This window comes from Polyodon spathula, chromosome 4 (assembly GCF_017654505.1).
Source record: "Polyodon spathula isolate WHYD16114869_AA chromosome 4, ASM1765450v1, whole genome shotgun sequence".
Classification (NCBI taxonomy): Eukaryota; Metazoa; Chordata; class Actinopteri; order Acipenseriformes; family Polyodontidae; genus Polyodon; species Polyodon spathula.
In genome coordinates this window covers 42481455-42499666 of record NC_054537.1, presented here as the reverse complement: position 1 = coordinate 42499666, position 18212 = coordinate 42481455, and the positions used below count along the sequence as shown (strand labels likewise).

At 37.8% G+C, this 18212-nt stretch overlaps 1 protein-coding gene across 1 annotated transcript in view; it reads left to right on the top strand.

Moving 5' to 3' along the window:
- LOC121313940 (DNA topoisomerase 2-binding protein 1-A-like) overlaps positions 1-18212 on the top strand; it is a 29003-nt gene that overhangs the window by 2740 nt on the left and 8051 nt on the right. Inside the window, exons 3-20 of the mRNA XM_041246714.1 lie at positions 643-777; positions 2622-2765; positions 3164-3345; positions 3455-3648; positions 3998-4177; positions 4490-4629; positions 4814-4977; positions 5217-5470; positions 8135-8442; positions 8532-8704; positions 12025-12100; positions 12444-12556; positions 12736-12859; positions 13338-13505; positions 14079-14184; positions 14594-14777; positions 14892-15124; positions 15355-15518. Coding sequence (XP_041102648.1) covers positions 643-777; positions 2622-2765; positions 3164-3345; positions 3455-3648; positions 3998-4177; positions 4490-4629; positions 4814-4977; positions 5217-5470; positions 8135-8442; positions 8532-8704; positions 12025-12100; positions 12444-12556; positions 12736-12859; positions 13338-13505; positions 14079-14184; positions 14594-14777; positions 14892-15124; positions 15355-15518 — 3042 coding nt within the window. The remainder of the gene's footprint in view (positions 1-642; positions 778-2621; positions 2766-3163; positions 3346-3454; positions 3649-3997; positions 4178-4489; positions 4630-4813; positions 4978-5216; positions 5471-8134; positions 8443-8531; positions 8705-12024; positions 12101-12443; positions 12557-12735; positions 12860-13337; positions 13506-14078; positions 14185-14593; positions 14778-14891; positions 15125-15354; positions 15519-18212) is intronic.

The window sequence follows — 18212 nt, the reverse complement described above, 5'->3', positions numbered from 1 at the left end:
TTGTAGGTCACTTGATGTCATCCAACGGTTGCTGAGTGACATTCGAATGAGTTGGCGGTCATCCCGGTCAGTGGAGAGTCGTTTTCGCCCTCTGCCGGTCTGTAGCTTTGTTGTCCCCAATGTGTGCTGCTTGACCTTGTTCTTTTGAACCGCCGTCTTTGAAATTTTAAGGATGGAAGCAACCCGACGCTCACTGTATCCCTCTGCCAGTAAAGCCAGAATTGAACTCTTCTTTTCCTCACTCAAAACTAAACTTTTCAACTCTTTGGGCATGGTCAATAGTTATTTTTTGATTCCAATTACTTTTGAGGTACTGCTAGCACTGTTTTGCCATCCAGCTGGTCCTATTGCAAGAGGATAGTGATGACCACAGGAGTGGTTTTTTTACTTTTCCTCGTTAAATAAGATTTGGTTCAGGTGATCCCCTAATCAGTACCTCATTCAGTAGAATGAGGTGTGCCTGTTTTGGAATTCAACAGACACTGGAATTGGATGGCTACCATACATGTAGAGACGCTGATTTAAGAAAAATTTGCAGTGGTCTCTTAATTTTTTCCAGAGCTGTATATAAAATACAAGCTCATTGACATCTGTGTTCCCAAAATATATTAATGTAATTGTTCATGGTTTGTTCTGTTCCAGGCTATTAGAGAGTTACAATTAGATGAGTTCCTGCAGACTGTTGGTGAAGAAGCAGCACTTTTGTTAAAGCAAAAAGATCAATCTCTCTACATTTCTGATTCTTTTAGTGGACCAGCATTTATCCACCTTAAAAAGGTTTGTTTTACATGAAGGATGATGTTTTAAATTTATATTGGTACCATGTGTATAAAATTGGATTAAAATGCATATTTATTGAATGTGTACTGTATTCAAGCATGACATGTAGTTTGATGTTCAAAATTAAATACATATTTTGGAAAATTACTATATATATATGGTAGACTCTATGCCACGGGGCATACAGGTCGTAGTGGCCCAACGCCCTATTAATTGGTGTTTCCATTTTTTTGACCATACACGTATATATATATATATATATATATATATATATATATATATGTATATGTGTGTGTGTGTGTGTGTATATATATATATATTATATATATATATATACACAGCCAACACTGTTAATACCGCCAGATAAGGGCCTTGGGCAATAAGCGAGGTTGGGGTTATAGTGAGGGTCAACAACAAAAAAAAAAAAAAAAAAAACACACACACACAAAAAACAGAAGATACAAACGCAATAAATTTAAACATTTTCATAAAAGTAAACAAACATCGATATAATGTTTATATTATAGAGGTCCTGGTAATATTACAACAGAAAAATTTTGATGTCATGATCAAGAATTGTGTTGTCATCCATTTTGATCACTGCAAAATTAGTAGAAAAGGGTATGGTATACTTTGTATGTACAATGAAAACCCTTTTCAAATATGAATAATTGTTATTATTATTTTTAATAATTAATTAAATATTGTATTTAAAACTTCAAATCACAGTTTAGTGTGTTTGGTAAACAAAAATGCGTTTTACGCATGTTCTTTTTACTGTACTGGTCATTTGAACTTTGCTGTTAATGGGACTGTAAGCCTGCTAAATAATATCCCCATTGAACGATGCCAACTATTTATTTCACAAAGCAATTTAAGCTCAACATCATTCTTTTTTTAAGCAGTTAATAAAAAGAAATTTGAATATGTACAGGCAAACACTTTTTTAAAAGAAAAAGTAAAAAAAAAAAAAAAAAAAAAAAAACTATTCTGCTGTTCACAAAACTGATGCTTTAGTTTGTCAGCGTTCACTTGCACGTAAACAAACAAACCTCTTACCATACTTTTTTTTCACATTTACTGTAGTTTATAAAAGTCACTTTTTAGACTGCGTCAAGCCTTTTTCAGGTTAAACAAATCGACCCGCTCCATCAAGCTAAGCCATTTGTTTTTATCCATTAGAATGTCTCCAATTGTCCATCGATTAACATTATATGCCTCACTCAGGTGAGAATCCATTTGCGATGTCTTGCTGACTCTTATTTTCAGACGTGTACATGCAGATTTGTTTATTTTGCTCTGGTGTTGATTCGCCATGTTGTACTTTCTGTTTTGCTTTGGAAGCGGGAGTGTTAATGACATTGGTATAAACTTTCAGTTAACAACTAATTAGTAAAGCGAGTCAGAGGTTAACTGCTTAACTTTGTTGTTTTAATTGACCATGATTATTTCAATGGCGCTACAATGAGGGAAACTGTAATGCTTATATTTACGTTTGCATGGCTTGGGAAGTTGGCGGGTGGTTATATAATGGGTACAAATAGCACTGTTTTTATATTGGTGACATTTGTTCAGAGAGAATAGCTGGTGCTATAATATAATATATGTATATTTAGCGTAGTAAATCTCAATTACCAATACCAGAAAATGTTGTATACTGTGTGCCTCAGTATAGTATTACTTTGTTGTTCCAAATAAATACAAGCCTTCCAAGCAAGTAGTAACTAGTAACCATTTGTCGTAACTCTTGCTGCCATTTTGCCTGGCTTCCTCTTCTATTTTGAGATTATTTTCTGTTTAAATACATACAATATCTAAGAACTTGTTCTCGTTTCCAATAGCTGGGCTGCAGGATTGTCGGCCCGCTGGTGGTCCTTTTCTGCCTCCAGCAGCAGCGCTCTGTGCCGAAAGCCGAACACCCTGTGTACAACATGTCCATGGCAGATGTGACCATTTCCTGTACCAGTCTGGAGAAGGAAACAAGGGTAAAGAACTTGTACACGAATATCAGAATGGTCATATCCTTAACTTAGTTGCTATGTATTATAAATCCTCTTGTGACTTGGACAGCCATAAACAATCATAAAGATTAAAGAACTTGGAAAAACTGGTTGATCTGACAATATGAAGGATGTAATGTATCTGCAGGTTGCTGTTCATGTCCTTTAACCTGTTATTATGAGGGAAAATTGTATTTCAAAGGCATGTCTCTTGCCAAACACCATGTGTAATTTATTCAATTTCATCATCAGTGGAAAAGCAAACATTTGGTAACATCTTGGAATTGTTCATAAATTGTTTTATACTGTTTTCTCTATACACCGTTTGAACTGATTTTTGGGTATTTTTGGATTACCTTATAATAATACATTTTTCTCCCCAGGAAGAAGTGAGTAAGTTGGTGCAGTTAATGGGAGGTCGTGTGTTCCGGGATCTTAATGTTTCGGTTACTCATCTGATTGCTGGAGAGGTTGGCAGCAAAAAGTATGTGGTGGTCGCCAATCTGGGGAAGCCCATCCTACTGCCCTCCTGGGTGAAAGCATGCTGGGAGAAATCCCAGGACAGGTAATGTTGAAAACATAATGTATTTGTATGTCCACAATATAGTGTACTGCTGTAATATTCAAATTAAAGTACAAATGTCATATGTTTCTCTTCTTTTCCTGAACCCCAGTTTATTTAGGTACACAGACCTTAGCATTGATGAGTACTTGTGCCCTATATTTCTGGGCTGCACAATCTGTGTAACTGGATTGACCAACTTGGATAGAAAAGAGGTTCAAAGGCTTGTGGTGGAACATGGCGGCCAGTATACAGGCCAACTAAAGATGAACGAATGCACACACCTCATTGTGCAGGAGCCCAAAGGTAAATAACGTAGGTGTGAATGGCACTAAATAATCTTATTTATTGTAGTTTTGTTTAAAAAGGGTGTTTAGATTTAAATAAAAATAGACGTCTGTTATTGGGGTCAATAAGCCAGGCAAAACATTTTATGTAAATGTGTATGCAACTAAAATTGAATCTGTGACACTTTTTTTTTTTAAATTTTTTTAGATTCTGACTTGAAATGAATTTGTTTGAAATTTGATTTCAGTTAGTTTTACTTTTATCTCCTATGTTTATTGCTTTGTAAAGCAAAGAAAAAATGTAAATGAATGCTGTAAAATGTCTAAACAAGAAAAACAGTTATTATTTGTTAACCCGGGGTTTTCAGGTCAGAAGTATGAATGTGCACAGAAATGGAATGTGTATTGCGTGACCATAGACTGGCTCTTCAATAGCATTGAGAAGAGATTCTGCCAGGACGAGTCCAAGTACAAGGTGGAGCCCCCCACGGAGAGAGAGCAAGCTTCTAATACATTCACACCTACAGGCAGTGGGAAGAAGCAAGGCGGTGAGTGTGCCCTGAGCGATGCTGATTTATAGAATTATATTTTTTGTACAAAGCCTAACCCTGCTGCATATTGTGCAAAAATTGCAGAAGTACCATGACATCCACCTAGAGTGTAAAGTTGGAATAAGGTGTTTGTAACAAAAGCTTGTTTATAACAGAGTTAATATGTTTATTTTTATTTTTTTTATAGTTAAAGAAGTGCTTGCAAAAAATTGCATAAAAAGAAGCGTCTAATACAGTGACCTTCATTTTAACCCAATGTATTGCATAAGTAACATTTTACAGTACTACGTCTCTTTTCTTTTTGTATAGTTTCTTCAGCTTCATTACTTCTAGGCGTGAGCCAAATTTCCAACAATATGAGCTACATCAACGAACCAGCCGGAGATAACTTGGAAATGCTTGATATAAGTGTTTTCAGTGCACAAGATGACCTGCTTGATGGCTGCAAAGTAAGAGAACTGTTAGATTTCTTGAAGACATGATGAAAATATTCAAAATCTAATAATGTCTTAGATTTTTCTGCAACAATCAGATCTCCCTGATGCCTTTTTTCTCTCCATGTGCTTTTTTGCTGTTTTGCTGGTTGGTTGCAGTTATACACTAGCTGTATGTCCTGTGATTTTATTTTCACAGATCTACCTCTGTGGTTTTGGTGGTAAGAAGCTAGATAAGTTACGAAGGCTTATTAACAGCGGCGGGGGTCTACGCTTCAACCGGCTCAGTGAGGATGTCACCCACATAATCATGGGAGAGAAGGATGATGACATAAAACAGTTCCTAAGCAAGGAATCCCACAGGTTCTGCTAACTTTATTATCTTGCATTTTTTGTGGTGTGGTAGTGAATTATTCTTTGCTGATTATACCTGTTGAGAAACATTCAGCTAATGTGTGTAAAGATAACCCTTTTGATAAGTAAGTAGTATGGCATTTGTATTCTAACTCTTAAGAGACTTAAGCAGCTAGCAGTAGGGAAGAAAAATATAAACTTGTTTATTTTCTCAGTGTTTGAATGATGGTCTTTCTTCCTCTCTGTAGACCCCACATAGTTACAGTAAAATGGTTACTGGAGAGCTTCTCCAAAGGCTGCCTCCTTCCAGAGAAAAAATACTTCCACTCAGACTACTTGCCCCCAGCACCCTCTGCTGTGGAGCCCCCTGTCCACAAGTCTGCACCACAGAGGCTAAACACCAGTGTTGAGAGGAAAGCAGCCGTGGCAATCAGCCCCGGCAGTGAACAGAGAAAAGACGAGGATTTGCTGTCTCAGTACTTGGAAAAGGACAAAACTGTTGGTAAGATATTGTGCTGCTTGCACTTGCACACAGATTCATATTTATGCATATGACAGCCAAAAAATACCCCCACCAACACAAACCAGAAATGTAAAGTGTTGCATATATTTCTAACATGGTTATAAAACCAGTAGGACTGCTCAAACCTGTAGTTTTTTTGTTCAGTCAAGTAGCTAATAATCATGTTCTATAATACTTTGCATGTATTTTAAGTTGGAAAGATTTAAAAGTCTATTTCATATACAGTAGACTGTCATGTGTCTGACTCTAAGGGCAGATATGTAAAAAGTTGAATAAATGAATCCTGCTTTAAATACCTTTATACACAGCTGTAACAATTACTATATTCACATGATTATTGTTTTGAGATTCAGCTTTTATTAGGGAGCTCCTCTAAATCCTTTGTTTAGAAACATACAGGGTATTGGTGCTTGTGACAGGGATGGCTGAGTGGTGACATCAGGCTAGAAACAGGAACTGCAAACTCAGGTAAGTCGGGTGCAAAGTGCACTGCGGCACTATTTTTATTTTCAAAACAAAAGTAAAATAAATATTTTTAACACAAAACCACTTGCTCACAGGGCAGTAGAAAACTGTAAACCAAAAACAAAACACAAAAACAATACCTAGGTCAGGCTGGGCAGTTGCCTTCATGGAGCCTTACTTTTGTATTTTAGTTTAGTTTCGTTTTCCGTTCGCTCTCGTTCCAAAACACTCCTTCCACACTGAATGAAGAAAGCTGAAAGCTTTTGTACTGGTCACCTTCTGAGGTTTTTAAAATAAACAATAAATGCAGCTTTTTGCCGTCCTATTTATAAATAAATAAATAAATCATAATACAAAGGGGTACCCCTTTCTAAACATAAACAATACATTTGTTTTAACCCCTTCGCTGCTAAGGGTTTTTCCACTCTCAGTGCTAAAGGTTTTTCTTGAATTTGGGACTGAATTGTTTAAAAATCTAATTTCTTACAGGTCTCTAAAGAAAACATAGGAAACCTATATATTGTTTGTTTTTTTTTCAGCACAATCGGAACTTTTCAGTGATATAATTTACTTGGGCATATTTACTCAACTGATTGAGATATTGCAGATTAAATGGGGGGAATAAAAGAAAAATTACAATTTCTGTTTCACTTTAAAGCCCTAAAAAAGTAATTTTCTAACATGGTAATTAGACAAATTGCATGTGTCTTGCATTGCTAATATGTTAACTGTCTGTGGAGAAAAAAAAAATTGAGTTGGTATGTTTTGTCATGGCTGTGTCAACATTTGTATTAATAAATAATACTAATAAACATTTAAAACAGAACACTGTCGGATCAATATGTAAACTATACATATATATATATATATATATATATATATATATATATATATATATATATATATATATATAAAATTTTAAAAGACTAAATGCCCCTACACATGTCCTAAAATTTTGTAAGCGATTACTCACTCGCATCCTTTAGGGCACGGACATATTTTATAATATAATTATTACTGCTGATGGAGCAGCATCGTCTGGGACAGTATTCAGCAGTCAATAACGATTGATTAGTTCTGAAAGTAACTGTTGAAAATAAAATAAAATCTGACAAATATCTCCTGTGGTTCTGCTAAATGTTGTAGCCATCAGGATTTGCTCATATCAAACCATGATCTGAAATATAAAACTCCTCAGTTTGTTTATTTGACTTACTGGATTCCAGATTGAACAACACAGAGAAATCCTATAGGCCAGTTTAGGCATCAGTCATTCACCATTTGATTGACTTGATCAATCCACCACTGTATTCATCAAAAGCTGAGCAAATCAAAGCACTATAAAAATATAATACAGACCTTATTGTTTGCTTGTTTGACTTCCGCTTCTGACATTGAATAACACAGAGCAATCGTATACAGGGCAGTTTACTTTTTAAATGACGGGACCGATACACCATGCACATATTTTGAGAGCTTAAACCCTTCTACACACTCTGTAAAAGAAATTTTAATGATCGGATGCTCAAAGCCGGCGCTACAGTGAGATTTATTTTAGGGCGTATACCGTACTCCCCCTAGCACTGAAGGGGTTAAATAATAATGCACCCGCTCAAAAATAAACAAATGCATTTTCAGCAGGGCTTTTTATCCGCCCTGCCACAGTGATGTATACACTTGCATTAGTGTTGGGTAATTTACACAGTAGCAAAATGCCTTGGTTTATGAAAAATAAACTGTCGGAACCCGATTCATACTTTTTAATCTATGAGGCAGACTTTAATATCAGTCACGGTGCTCTTTCAAATTCCAAAATCTTGTGATATTTTATCCCTGGTAACACCCTTTTCCAGAAGTGAATGTATTTCCAACTTTTTTCAACGCGCTTTTGCTTTCCTGCAGCCATTTTGCATTAGTGCTGTACATGTGGGTGACTTTGCTGAAGAGCTTGATCATGGCAGGTAAACGCTTAGTGAAGATATGTGACGGGTGGATATACAATGGATTACTGTACTTCTATAGTAATATATATAGAAAAAAAGAATACTGTAAATCCTGTTGATAAACTAGAGGATCCATGCCAAAGTGTGAACAGTACAGATTTTACAGGTTAGAAATATGGTGCAAAACCCAGAACCACACATACATTTTTGTAATTCAAAACTTGGTTGGTTGTAGTTGAAGCTGGGGACAGAAGCTGTGACGATGCAACTTGTGTTAGCATGTTGGAGACGGACCCTTCAAGCAACACCGTGCTGGGGGAGGCTGCCACGGTGCTGGAGGAGGGGGGTCTGTTCAGCGGGAAGCGGTTCCTGATAGCTGGCTTCAGTGGAGAGGATGAGGCCTGCCTGGCAGAGCTAATCAAGGAGCATGCTGGTAAAGTGCTTGGGGCCCATAGCCGAGCCATTGCTGACTTTGCAGTGGTGCCACTGCTGGGCTGTGAGGTGGAGTCCACAGTGGGAGGTGTAGTGACCAATGCCTGGTTGGTAAGGAAATCGTGCTTCTACTTGTATCATTGCCAAGCTTGCTTTTTTGTGCAGTTACTAGTTATAATGGTGCGATAATGTATTTCCAGGGAATGTGTATTGAAAAGCAGATTCTCTTAGACCTGCAGATGAACTCCATGTTCACTCCAGTAGCTGTAGTGGAAGGAAGCACACCGCTGAAGGACTGTGTTCTTTCTGTCAGCCAGTTTACTGGTGTGGAGAGGGACTCGCTAGTCTACCTAGCTGAGCTTCTTGGAGCCAGGTATACCCTACCTTTCCATATACTTTTACATGAATTGTGGTCTTGACATTTATTTCAAGCACCAACAGGGATGTGAAATGAAAAAGACTTGTTGTCCATGGGACAAAATGTTAGAAAAATCTACTTCTCCTTCTTAAAAATCTACTTGCTCCCTTCCTGTCACACAAAACATACACAAAGTAGAATATAACTTGTAGGATTTTGTTTTTATTTAACAGTAAACACAGTCAATCAATTAGTGATTTAATAATGGTTTATGCTTCTTGAAATTTAAGATAAAAAGTGGCAGTGGCAGCATTATTACTGGTACAAGGTTTACACTGCTTTTTTTTTTCTTTATCCAAGCTTTTTTTTTTTTTTACTCAACCCAAAGTTGAAAAGACTCTGAGACATGGTTAAAACTGCAGTTATTTCCTAATTTAAACATCTGTTATTATATAACACACTTTTACATTGTGCAGAAAAAAAAATGTATTGGTAATATATAAGTATCTTGACTATATACATATATTTTTTGTAGTCTGCATGGAGTACAATTTCTCAGAGTTATGCAAAACTATGAATCAATCTGCAAAATTGTTCATGGTTCAAATTCATATTTCCCAATGCCAGGGACAAGTATTATCATTATATTTTGCCCATTGGACAGTTTTTTTTCACTTACCACATTCATTCTTTTGCTAGAAAAACACTCAGTAGATTTCTTGAGAGCCACGCAAATTTCTGAAAACTCTGAATTGCAGAAGTCTGGCAAAAATGAGTAATGCTAAACCTTAAACCAAAAGTATGTACTGTATTATTACTAATTGGCATTGCTTTTGTCTACAGTAGGAGCCCAGTAAAGTTTGACTGCCAGCTCTAGGAAGAACATAATATAGTGTTCTGCATTTTTGATTTTTATCTTTAAAAAATGTTTTTTTTTTTTTTTTTTTTTTTTTTTTTTTACATATATTAAAATAGTGATAAAATCAGTAAAAAAATAATAAATAGTTGAAACATCTGTAAAAATCAGGGGGTGAAATTTCAGCATACGCACTTTACATGTGGAATATGGTGCGTAGCAGTTCTGGTTTCTAATTTAGTTTAATGTCCCTGACATGTATGATGAAGCAGAATCTGTGCAAGTTGAAGACACATTTTCTTAAGTTACCTGGTACTTTGCAAACGTTTGGGCAATTGCTGTGCTGACGGAAATAGTATCTGCAAAAGGTATGCACGACATGAGCATTAAACAAGCCAGTTTTATTCGCCTTGAAATCATGAAAAGAAAATTGGCAGAACAGGGCAGTGCAAGTCATTGGGAGACACGTCAAAAATCACACTGGTCATTTCCATCAGTACGTTCCATAAGTTTACCAACTAAAGCATCACCATTTTCTGTCAAATATTTATGATAAGATTATCGGTGTTAGGCAGTGTTTTAGATGATGGACAGTACTGTTGCATGAAGTCACTAGTACATACCCCTGCAATTAACAGTGGCTGTCCAGAAAAGCACAACTCTCTTAGAAACTCATTAACACAGTCATTATGCACTCTGTTTTTATTAAAGTATGTGTAAAAGCTGTATAAATGGATTGCTCATCTCTCAGTTCACTTTCTTGTTTTAGTTTAAAGTGTTGCTTATTTTTCAGGTTTTTTTATTGTCAGCGCGAACATATACCTCAGTGCAGCAGTATTTGCAGCGCTATGCATCCTCAGCCTCATCTGACCCACTTCTGCTATTTTTGCTTTTTGTATACTTTGAAACATTCGTTCACTTTAATATTCATAAACTGATTTAAGTGTTCTCCCCATTCCTCATCTACTAAAAATATTAACGTTTGAACGTTATTTGATCCTCCAATTTTGCCTGAATTTCCCTGCAGATTCATTGTCATACCGTTGTACATTGATTTAGATAAAAATGTATTAAACTAAGCAGTACAGAAAGGAACATTTAAACGACACCCCACTCCCGATAGCTGATTAGTGATCCAGAGCAATCTATAGCAGATTCCTTTAAAGGTTACAACCACATTCCTGACAGTTACTTAAGACAAAGGTTAGTCTTAACAAGGGTATCGTTAGTAACACAAATATTTACTTTCGTTAATATTTGATAATCAAAACATTGTTAAATCAATCTCATATATCTCATATATAGATGTTTTGGTTCAGAAGGCAATTCTCACTCTTGCGAGAGAAAGGCGCTCTTCACGTCCAGACAACCTTACAAGAATTATCTACTATCAAGACAGCTAATTTGGATTCTAGTATTAAACACAGAATGATAATTGCCTTGTAAAATCCACATCAATGTGTATAAATCACATACAACTAACAGTTACTATAGTGTTTATTAACTCAAAGCATTAATTGAAAGCATAGTTTTAATAACTGAAATAATAGTTTTCATACTTTCTACCTCAAACAAAACGTTAATTTTATTTAAGGTATGCTTATTCTTGAGTTCATAAGAGGCTAAAAACACTTTGTTGAACACTTAACACTCTGTATCTCATCAAAACAGGCACTCAAAGGCTGCCCTGCAGGCATGGAAAGTTCAGATTCCGGGGTCTGTCTTCCTTGTGTTGCGTCTCCACACCAGGGGATGAAAGAAATGTTTTTGCAAAAACAAAAGTTTTATTAACTATTTAGGTATTCCACTGAAACAGCAAATCCTCCACATGACTTGTACTCTTCGTCTTAGTATATCTGGGATATACATATTTCATGTTTTATGCTACTATCATGTAATACGCACTTTCCACTGTATATCATGTATTATGCATTTCTCTGTATTTGACTTATTCTGGATTTTATTGTTTTTGCTGCATCTTTTTTTTTTGCACCATCACAAAGCATCTAAAGTGCTTTGTGATGGTGGTCTGCTATGAGAGGCGCTATATAAAATAAAGATTGATTGATTGATTCCACCGCAAACTCCAGCAAAGCTAGCTTAATAACAGACCGAATATTTTTCAGTCTCTGTTGACTTCAAATGATATGTCTAACTAAGTTAAAGATTTGATTCCAAGTACTTTTTAGGATTTTAGATGTGTTACGCGGCGGACTCCCACACCACCATGGTAAACACTGGGGCCGTTTTCCCGTATCAGAGTTTACGAAAACGGTATCTCTGTTAAAGCTGATCGCATGCTACGGGTCTTCAAATTGTCAAAGTTGAGAGCCTTGTTCTGCATGTCAAGGAGCCCTGATTGAAAGTTGCGCTTGTTCTTTTCTAATCGTCTTCACCCGTGTGATTGGATAATTTGTTTATTTGGGGTTGTGCCCGAGTCTACGTGGGGTGTTTTTCCATTGGCTGTTCTTGTTCTTAGATGGCCCGGTGTTCTCAATTGGTCCACTGATTTGCCTGTTGGCTGGATTTATGAGGCGGACTGTTCTCTGTCCGCGGTGACAAAGCATTCAAAACCGTCTGGTTTTTACCTTTTGGAAGACACCCCTGGCGCCACAGGATTTATTCAACGATGGTGAAGATAAACCACTTGTCCAGAATTGAGTTTACGACTTTTTAAAAGCATTTTCAGTCAGTGGGGGAGCGTGACAAGAAACCAAGCAGACTCAGAATGACTTAGCACCCCTGAATATTCAATTTTTATTTATTTCATAAACAGAATGATATTATGACCCAGCCTGATGCTACATGGCCAGGGGATTGCTCTTATTTTAAAATAGCATGTTAAAAAGAATAGTTTGTTCAGGGCTGCCATGTTAAACTCTTTGTCACTAACTCTAGGTGGGAGAGAAGCCAAATCTCCTTGCAGGTGTCATTATCTGTGTGAGTAAGAAACTCATTAAGAAGCAGAGTGAGCTGAACGCCATTGCAGCCTCTCTTGGGGCGGACTACAGGTATGCATTAAGGTTATGGCATGTAAACTAAAGATTGTTGCTTGATGACAGATATCTGTTAATAGTTCATTCTAAAATAATAAAAAAAACTTAGATTTTTTTGTATCCAGCAAAGAAGTTTATGTGTGTATTTGTGATGAAGCATTTTAGCGCACTGACTTTATTATTTTTTTCATTAGGTGGTCTTACGATGAAACAGTAACACACTTCATCTATCAAGGCCGGCAGAATGACACTAGTCGGGAGTACAAGGCCGTCAAAGAAAGAGGTGTTCATATTGTCTCAGAGCACTGGCTTCAAGCAGTACGTAAAAAAACACAATTTACACTCTTGATTTCCAATCTCCGAGAGATGACTGTATATTTGAGACCAGTCAAGAGGGTCTCTGTCCTTAAGATTTCTCACAATTAACAGAATTCCTCTTAAGAAAAAATGTCTGAACTAATATGTAAAGTAGGTTGATCAAAATGAGCATTAATCAAATGCACCTAGACTGCCTGTACTTCTAAGTTACTTATCAATGATTTAATCAAACAAGTTTTTGTAGACCTCAAATTTTAATTTAATTTAGTTTTAGAAGCAGCAGTCTTGAATACCACAGCTGAAAATGGCTTAATGAATATTATTTTCAGGCTATTATTATCCCAGGCTATACTTCTGCAATAAAAAGTCTGTAAACAAATCAAAAGGAGGGTTATGTGCATAGCACTGTTTGTGCTACATGTTTGAATTAATTACTGTTAATTTTTTAATTTTTATTGTTTGTTTGTTTTATTTTTAGTGTGCAGAGGAGCAGAGGCTGGTGCCTGAATCCCTGTATCCATATACATACAATCCTAAATTGAGCCTGAACCTCAGCCAAGTGCAGGACAGAAGAGTTTCTGCACCTAGGTCTCCACCCAGCATCTCCTACTGTAACAACCTGAAACAGGATTGTGAGCAAGACAAGGTAAGCAGAAAAGTGGGATCAGATCTTGTCACAAAAATATAAATGTTTGGTTATGTAAATGTTAGTGGTAGGAGGGTGCTTTTTGTAGCGTTTTTATGGATCCTGGTCCAGGATTAATGAATGCATGATCCATGGTGCTTTAATTTGTCATTTAGCAGATGCTTTTATCCAAAGCAACTTAGCGAGACTAGGGAGTGCTGCTGCCGCTGCAGTCACTTAAAATACAATACATTTTTTTGCATCAAAGGACGGAGCATAAGGAGGTTAAGTGGCTGAGTTGGGATTTGAACTGGGAACCTCCTGGTATCAAACCCTTTATTTAACCACTGGACCACCAAGCCTCCTGTGTTGGGTGATATACCAAGATTAAATGTTTTATAAAATCAAATACACAAACCCATACACAGCATGCCAAGAATGGCACCTGGGAAGAGGCCTAAAGATTAGTTATGTTATTTTGAGGCAAACTATGAGTACTAGCTGAAATTCATTATGGTTCCATGGTAAATCATGTTTTTGAGCATTTCCATATGTATGGTTGTCAGTAACTAAATCACTTTTAACTTTCTCTAGTCATATGTTCCATTGGATACAGATGAAGAGTTAACAGAGGAAACCAGAAACCACCGTGAAGGTAGAAACCCTGAAAAAACAAACCTAAAAAATCTGGAGAAAGGGGGTAACTACAAAAAATTAACAGCAAACAGTAATATTTAGCTTGCCTCTTGTGATTGTTTCACCAAAGTGACTTCTGTGACTTGGCCTGTTTTCTTGCTGTAACCATTAAAGTGCAGTACTTATTCTAGTCACTCGACAAAATAGTTGGTGTTAACTGATATTTCTTGACAACCTAATATTGTAACGTTTTTGATTGTGGTTCAGGGGCAGGAGCTAGGGCTTCTCCCCCAGTCTATCCCGTCTGTGAACAGTAATGATACAGGAACCTCTCAAAATGCTATGTGCACCTGCAAGATTTTTAAGGGTTAAAGACTTTTTTAATTCATTTTTTTGTTTTTTTTACGGGGACTGTCTTGGATTTTTTAAAAACGTAATAAATGCAACAATGTTTATTGCTTTTTTTGCTGCAGATCTGACTGAAACATTGGAAATGCGAGAGAATCTGCAGCGGCAGCTCCAGGAGATAATGTCGGCCACCAAGCCACCAAAAGGCCAACGGGTTTCACTGGCTGCTTTGCAGAATTCTCCCCAGACCCCTGACAGTGTGGGCCACTTGGGAAGGAACGGGCGTAGCCGGGCCCTGGAGGCACTCAGGTAATAAAACGGTTTGTTTAGCAGATCTCTGTACTGTAGTCCTGGCATGGTGCTACATAAGTATTACAGATTTAGTAAATCGTTATCTTTGTATTGCCTCATCTGTTACCGTAGGCATTCCCGTCGGGCAATGATGGACATGAACACAGAGCCCTCTCAAAACGAGCAGATTACCTGGGACGACCCCACTGCCAGAGAAGAGAGAGCTAGGCTGGCCAGTAACTTGCAGTGGCCCGGAAGTCCATCCCAGCACTCTCCTGAGACTCACCAGATCAACATCCTCAATGCAGAAGATGACATCCCCCAACATAAAGTGTCATTGACTGATCCAGAACTGGCTGAATTTGGTGCGAGGATTTGAATACATTTTTTTTTTTAACATTTTTTATATAAAGTAGTATTTAAATAGATAATGTTGTCTGTCACTGAAAATTGTTTTGTTCTTTTTAACTTTCATATACCTTTATTTTATAGTATTAATTGGAAAGTCATTCAGTATTTGAGTGATGTAAGTTATAACAGAATTGAATCAAATGTAACACTTGTTGCTCCCTTCTTCATACTTTGTAATATATAGCTATGTGTGAACTTGATGAAACAGACAAGAACAAGACTGCAAAAGCACCAGACCCACTAAAGGTTGAAACTCCACCAAAAGATCGCATTATGCTCATGCCACTTGCTCCCAGCATTGCCTTTCCTCTGGCAAACCCACAAGTTGCACCACCACCAAAGGGACAGGTAAGAAACCATGTGCTCATCCAGACTCTGCTGGAACTTGCTGTAAATTAAGTAAGAAGTAAACCTTGATAGTTTCCAGCTGTATGTAATGATACCTGGAAACATTTAGTTAACCCTTGAACTACTGTATATTGTCCTAGAACCGCTGAAATGTCTTACTAGTTACAACTGCTGCAGCGGTTCATATTTTAAAACCGCTTCTATATGAAAATGAAAAACAAACAATCTGATACAACTGAATATTTCTGTTTGTGAACATCGTATATAACATTTACACAGCAAAAACACTGTATATACATCAAATTAAACATTTTGTTTTTTTTTTTTTCAAAAAGAGCACATACACAAGTATGAAAAACTATAATAAAATAAACATTATACAATAAAGTACTGTGTAAACAAGTGTAGAAAGCTGTATGCACATACAAAATTATAAAAAATAAACAACTAGTTATAAAAATAGCATAAACCAAAAATATAACGTAACTTATGCGACGTGAATGCTCATTGAGGGAAATAGAGTTCAAGTGTTCCTGGTGCACTCCTTGTACAAAACAAAAGCCAGATCCAAAACATAAAAAAAAAAAAAAAAAAAAAAACAGCCACAAGCCACCTGCGAGAACCACCTTTGACAGAATATCTCAATCTAAAGTAATCTGCTTGCTAAGTTGCTAACATAAGTATGCAGTGAATTTCTTCTTTTTCTGCTAAATAAACCTCACATTTTTTGTTTTAATTAGCACACTAGCACCCAAATATTTTGTATACAGGTAAAAGAAATGTATTACACCATACCAAATACTTTATACGAGCAAATGTAAATCTAAAAGACTACCCTGAATAAACTGATGTATTTTAGAATAATGCTTGATCCGAACACCATTTGACTTGGCGACAAACAATAGGCTAGACGGAATTTCTTCTTCATATTCACCTTTTTTTTTTTTTTTTTTATATATATATATATATATATATATATATATATATATATATATATATGCCTTGTGGCCACAGATGCTAGAAATCCTCTTTAACAGAAAATATTGTAGCAAAAATAGCTAAAAACTTTGGCTGCCCAGCAATTGGCTGTATCCATCACCTTTATTACATATAGCTAATTTACAGCTGATCTCATTTTCTGAGGTGCACAGCAAAGTACACAACATAAAGTGCTAGCATAAAGCATGCACGCTTAAGGTGCTTGGTTTCTTTTCAATTCGAAAACGACCACCAACCAATACTTTTGGGATATGCCTGCCTTAGGTAGGTATTCGCTGAGCATTTTATGTCAGAGGGGCTGATCAAAAGGCCCCTCCATGGAGTGACGTCCTCGGTTCCGTCTGCCGAGGGAATAATCAGTCGCTCCACGGAGCTCACTTCCTCTTTTGCCTCTCACCTACGGTGTCACTAACCAGTGTGTTTTTTCGAGAAAGAGCTCTTCTGAGTCGACTGCAATTCCCTTGCATTCTTGCTGAGGGCTGGTTTGCCACTCTCATGGTATCAGCGGCTCCATGTTGAGTGTCTTTTCCTTCTTCTTACGGTCTGCTTCTCTTGTGTTGCTTGCCGTCTTTTCTCGGCTGTCCGTCGTATGAGTGTGACTGCCTGTGCAGTATTCGTGTGTGCATGTGTTGTCTTTCAACCTACACCTTCAGAGACAACACCGTTCTTCCGCCGGGGCTCAGCTTGCTGTCCCATTGTTGAGTGAATCTGCCGGCTGTCATTCGCACAGCTTGGATAAAAAAAAAAAAAACAGCCAGTCAGCCATGTGTTCCTCTATCTGCGTTGTGCTTTAGCCTGCCCCTCTGTCGAGTAGACCTCGCCGGCCGCCCTCGATGTGTTGGGCCTTCCAAAAAAAAAAAAAGTGTGTTCTCCCTTCTGCCCTGTTCATTTTCGACTCACTTGAGTTCTCGCCTGCCACAGCTTCGGCATGCTGCTCGCTGACCAGGTGGCTGACTACATGCGGTTAGGGTAGGCACTCTGTGCTCGGTGCACTCTGTGTGCATAGGGCCTCGGTGCTTGGGGCACGCAGTGAGCGGGGTACTCGGGGCCTCGACGCACATAGCGGCTCGGTGCTCTCGGTGTGCAAGGTAGGGTTATACCCCAGCTGGAATGTCTTGGTTCCATGGTTGCATGTCCTGCAGGACGAACATGCCCCAGGAGGATGGGCATACATTGTGTGCATGGTGTCCAGCACGCCACTTCAGCCCTAGAGGACAAGGCATTCTGCGACATCTGTGCGGCTTTCCAATCCCTTCAATCCCCATCCCTTTGGTTCCAAGGAGGATAAGAAACTGAATTCTCTCTGCCCAGTTAGGGCATTGAGAGGTTATATGGATAGGACAAAATGCTGCATCAGTATGACCAGCTCTTCGTTTGCTATGCTGAAAGGACCCTGGGGCAAGTCCTCTCGAAACAGCAATAGCCCACTGGATTGTGGACACAATATCGACTGCTTATAACAAGGCTGACCTACCCCAAACGAGGAGGGTGGCCACGCATTCTACTAGAGGGGTGGCCACGTCATGGGTGCTCTTTCGAGGTGCATCATTGACTGATATTTGTATCGCGGCTAGCTGGGCTACGCCACATACATTAACCAAACTTTGCGAGATCGATTCACTTGCATCCATAGGTTCGATGCAAAAGAGGAAGCGAGCTCTGTGGAGCGACTACTTTTTCCCTCGGCAGGCGGGA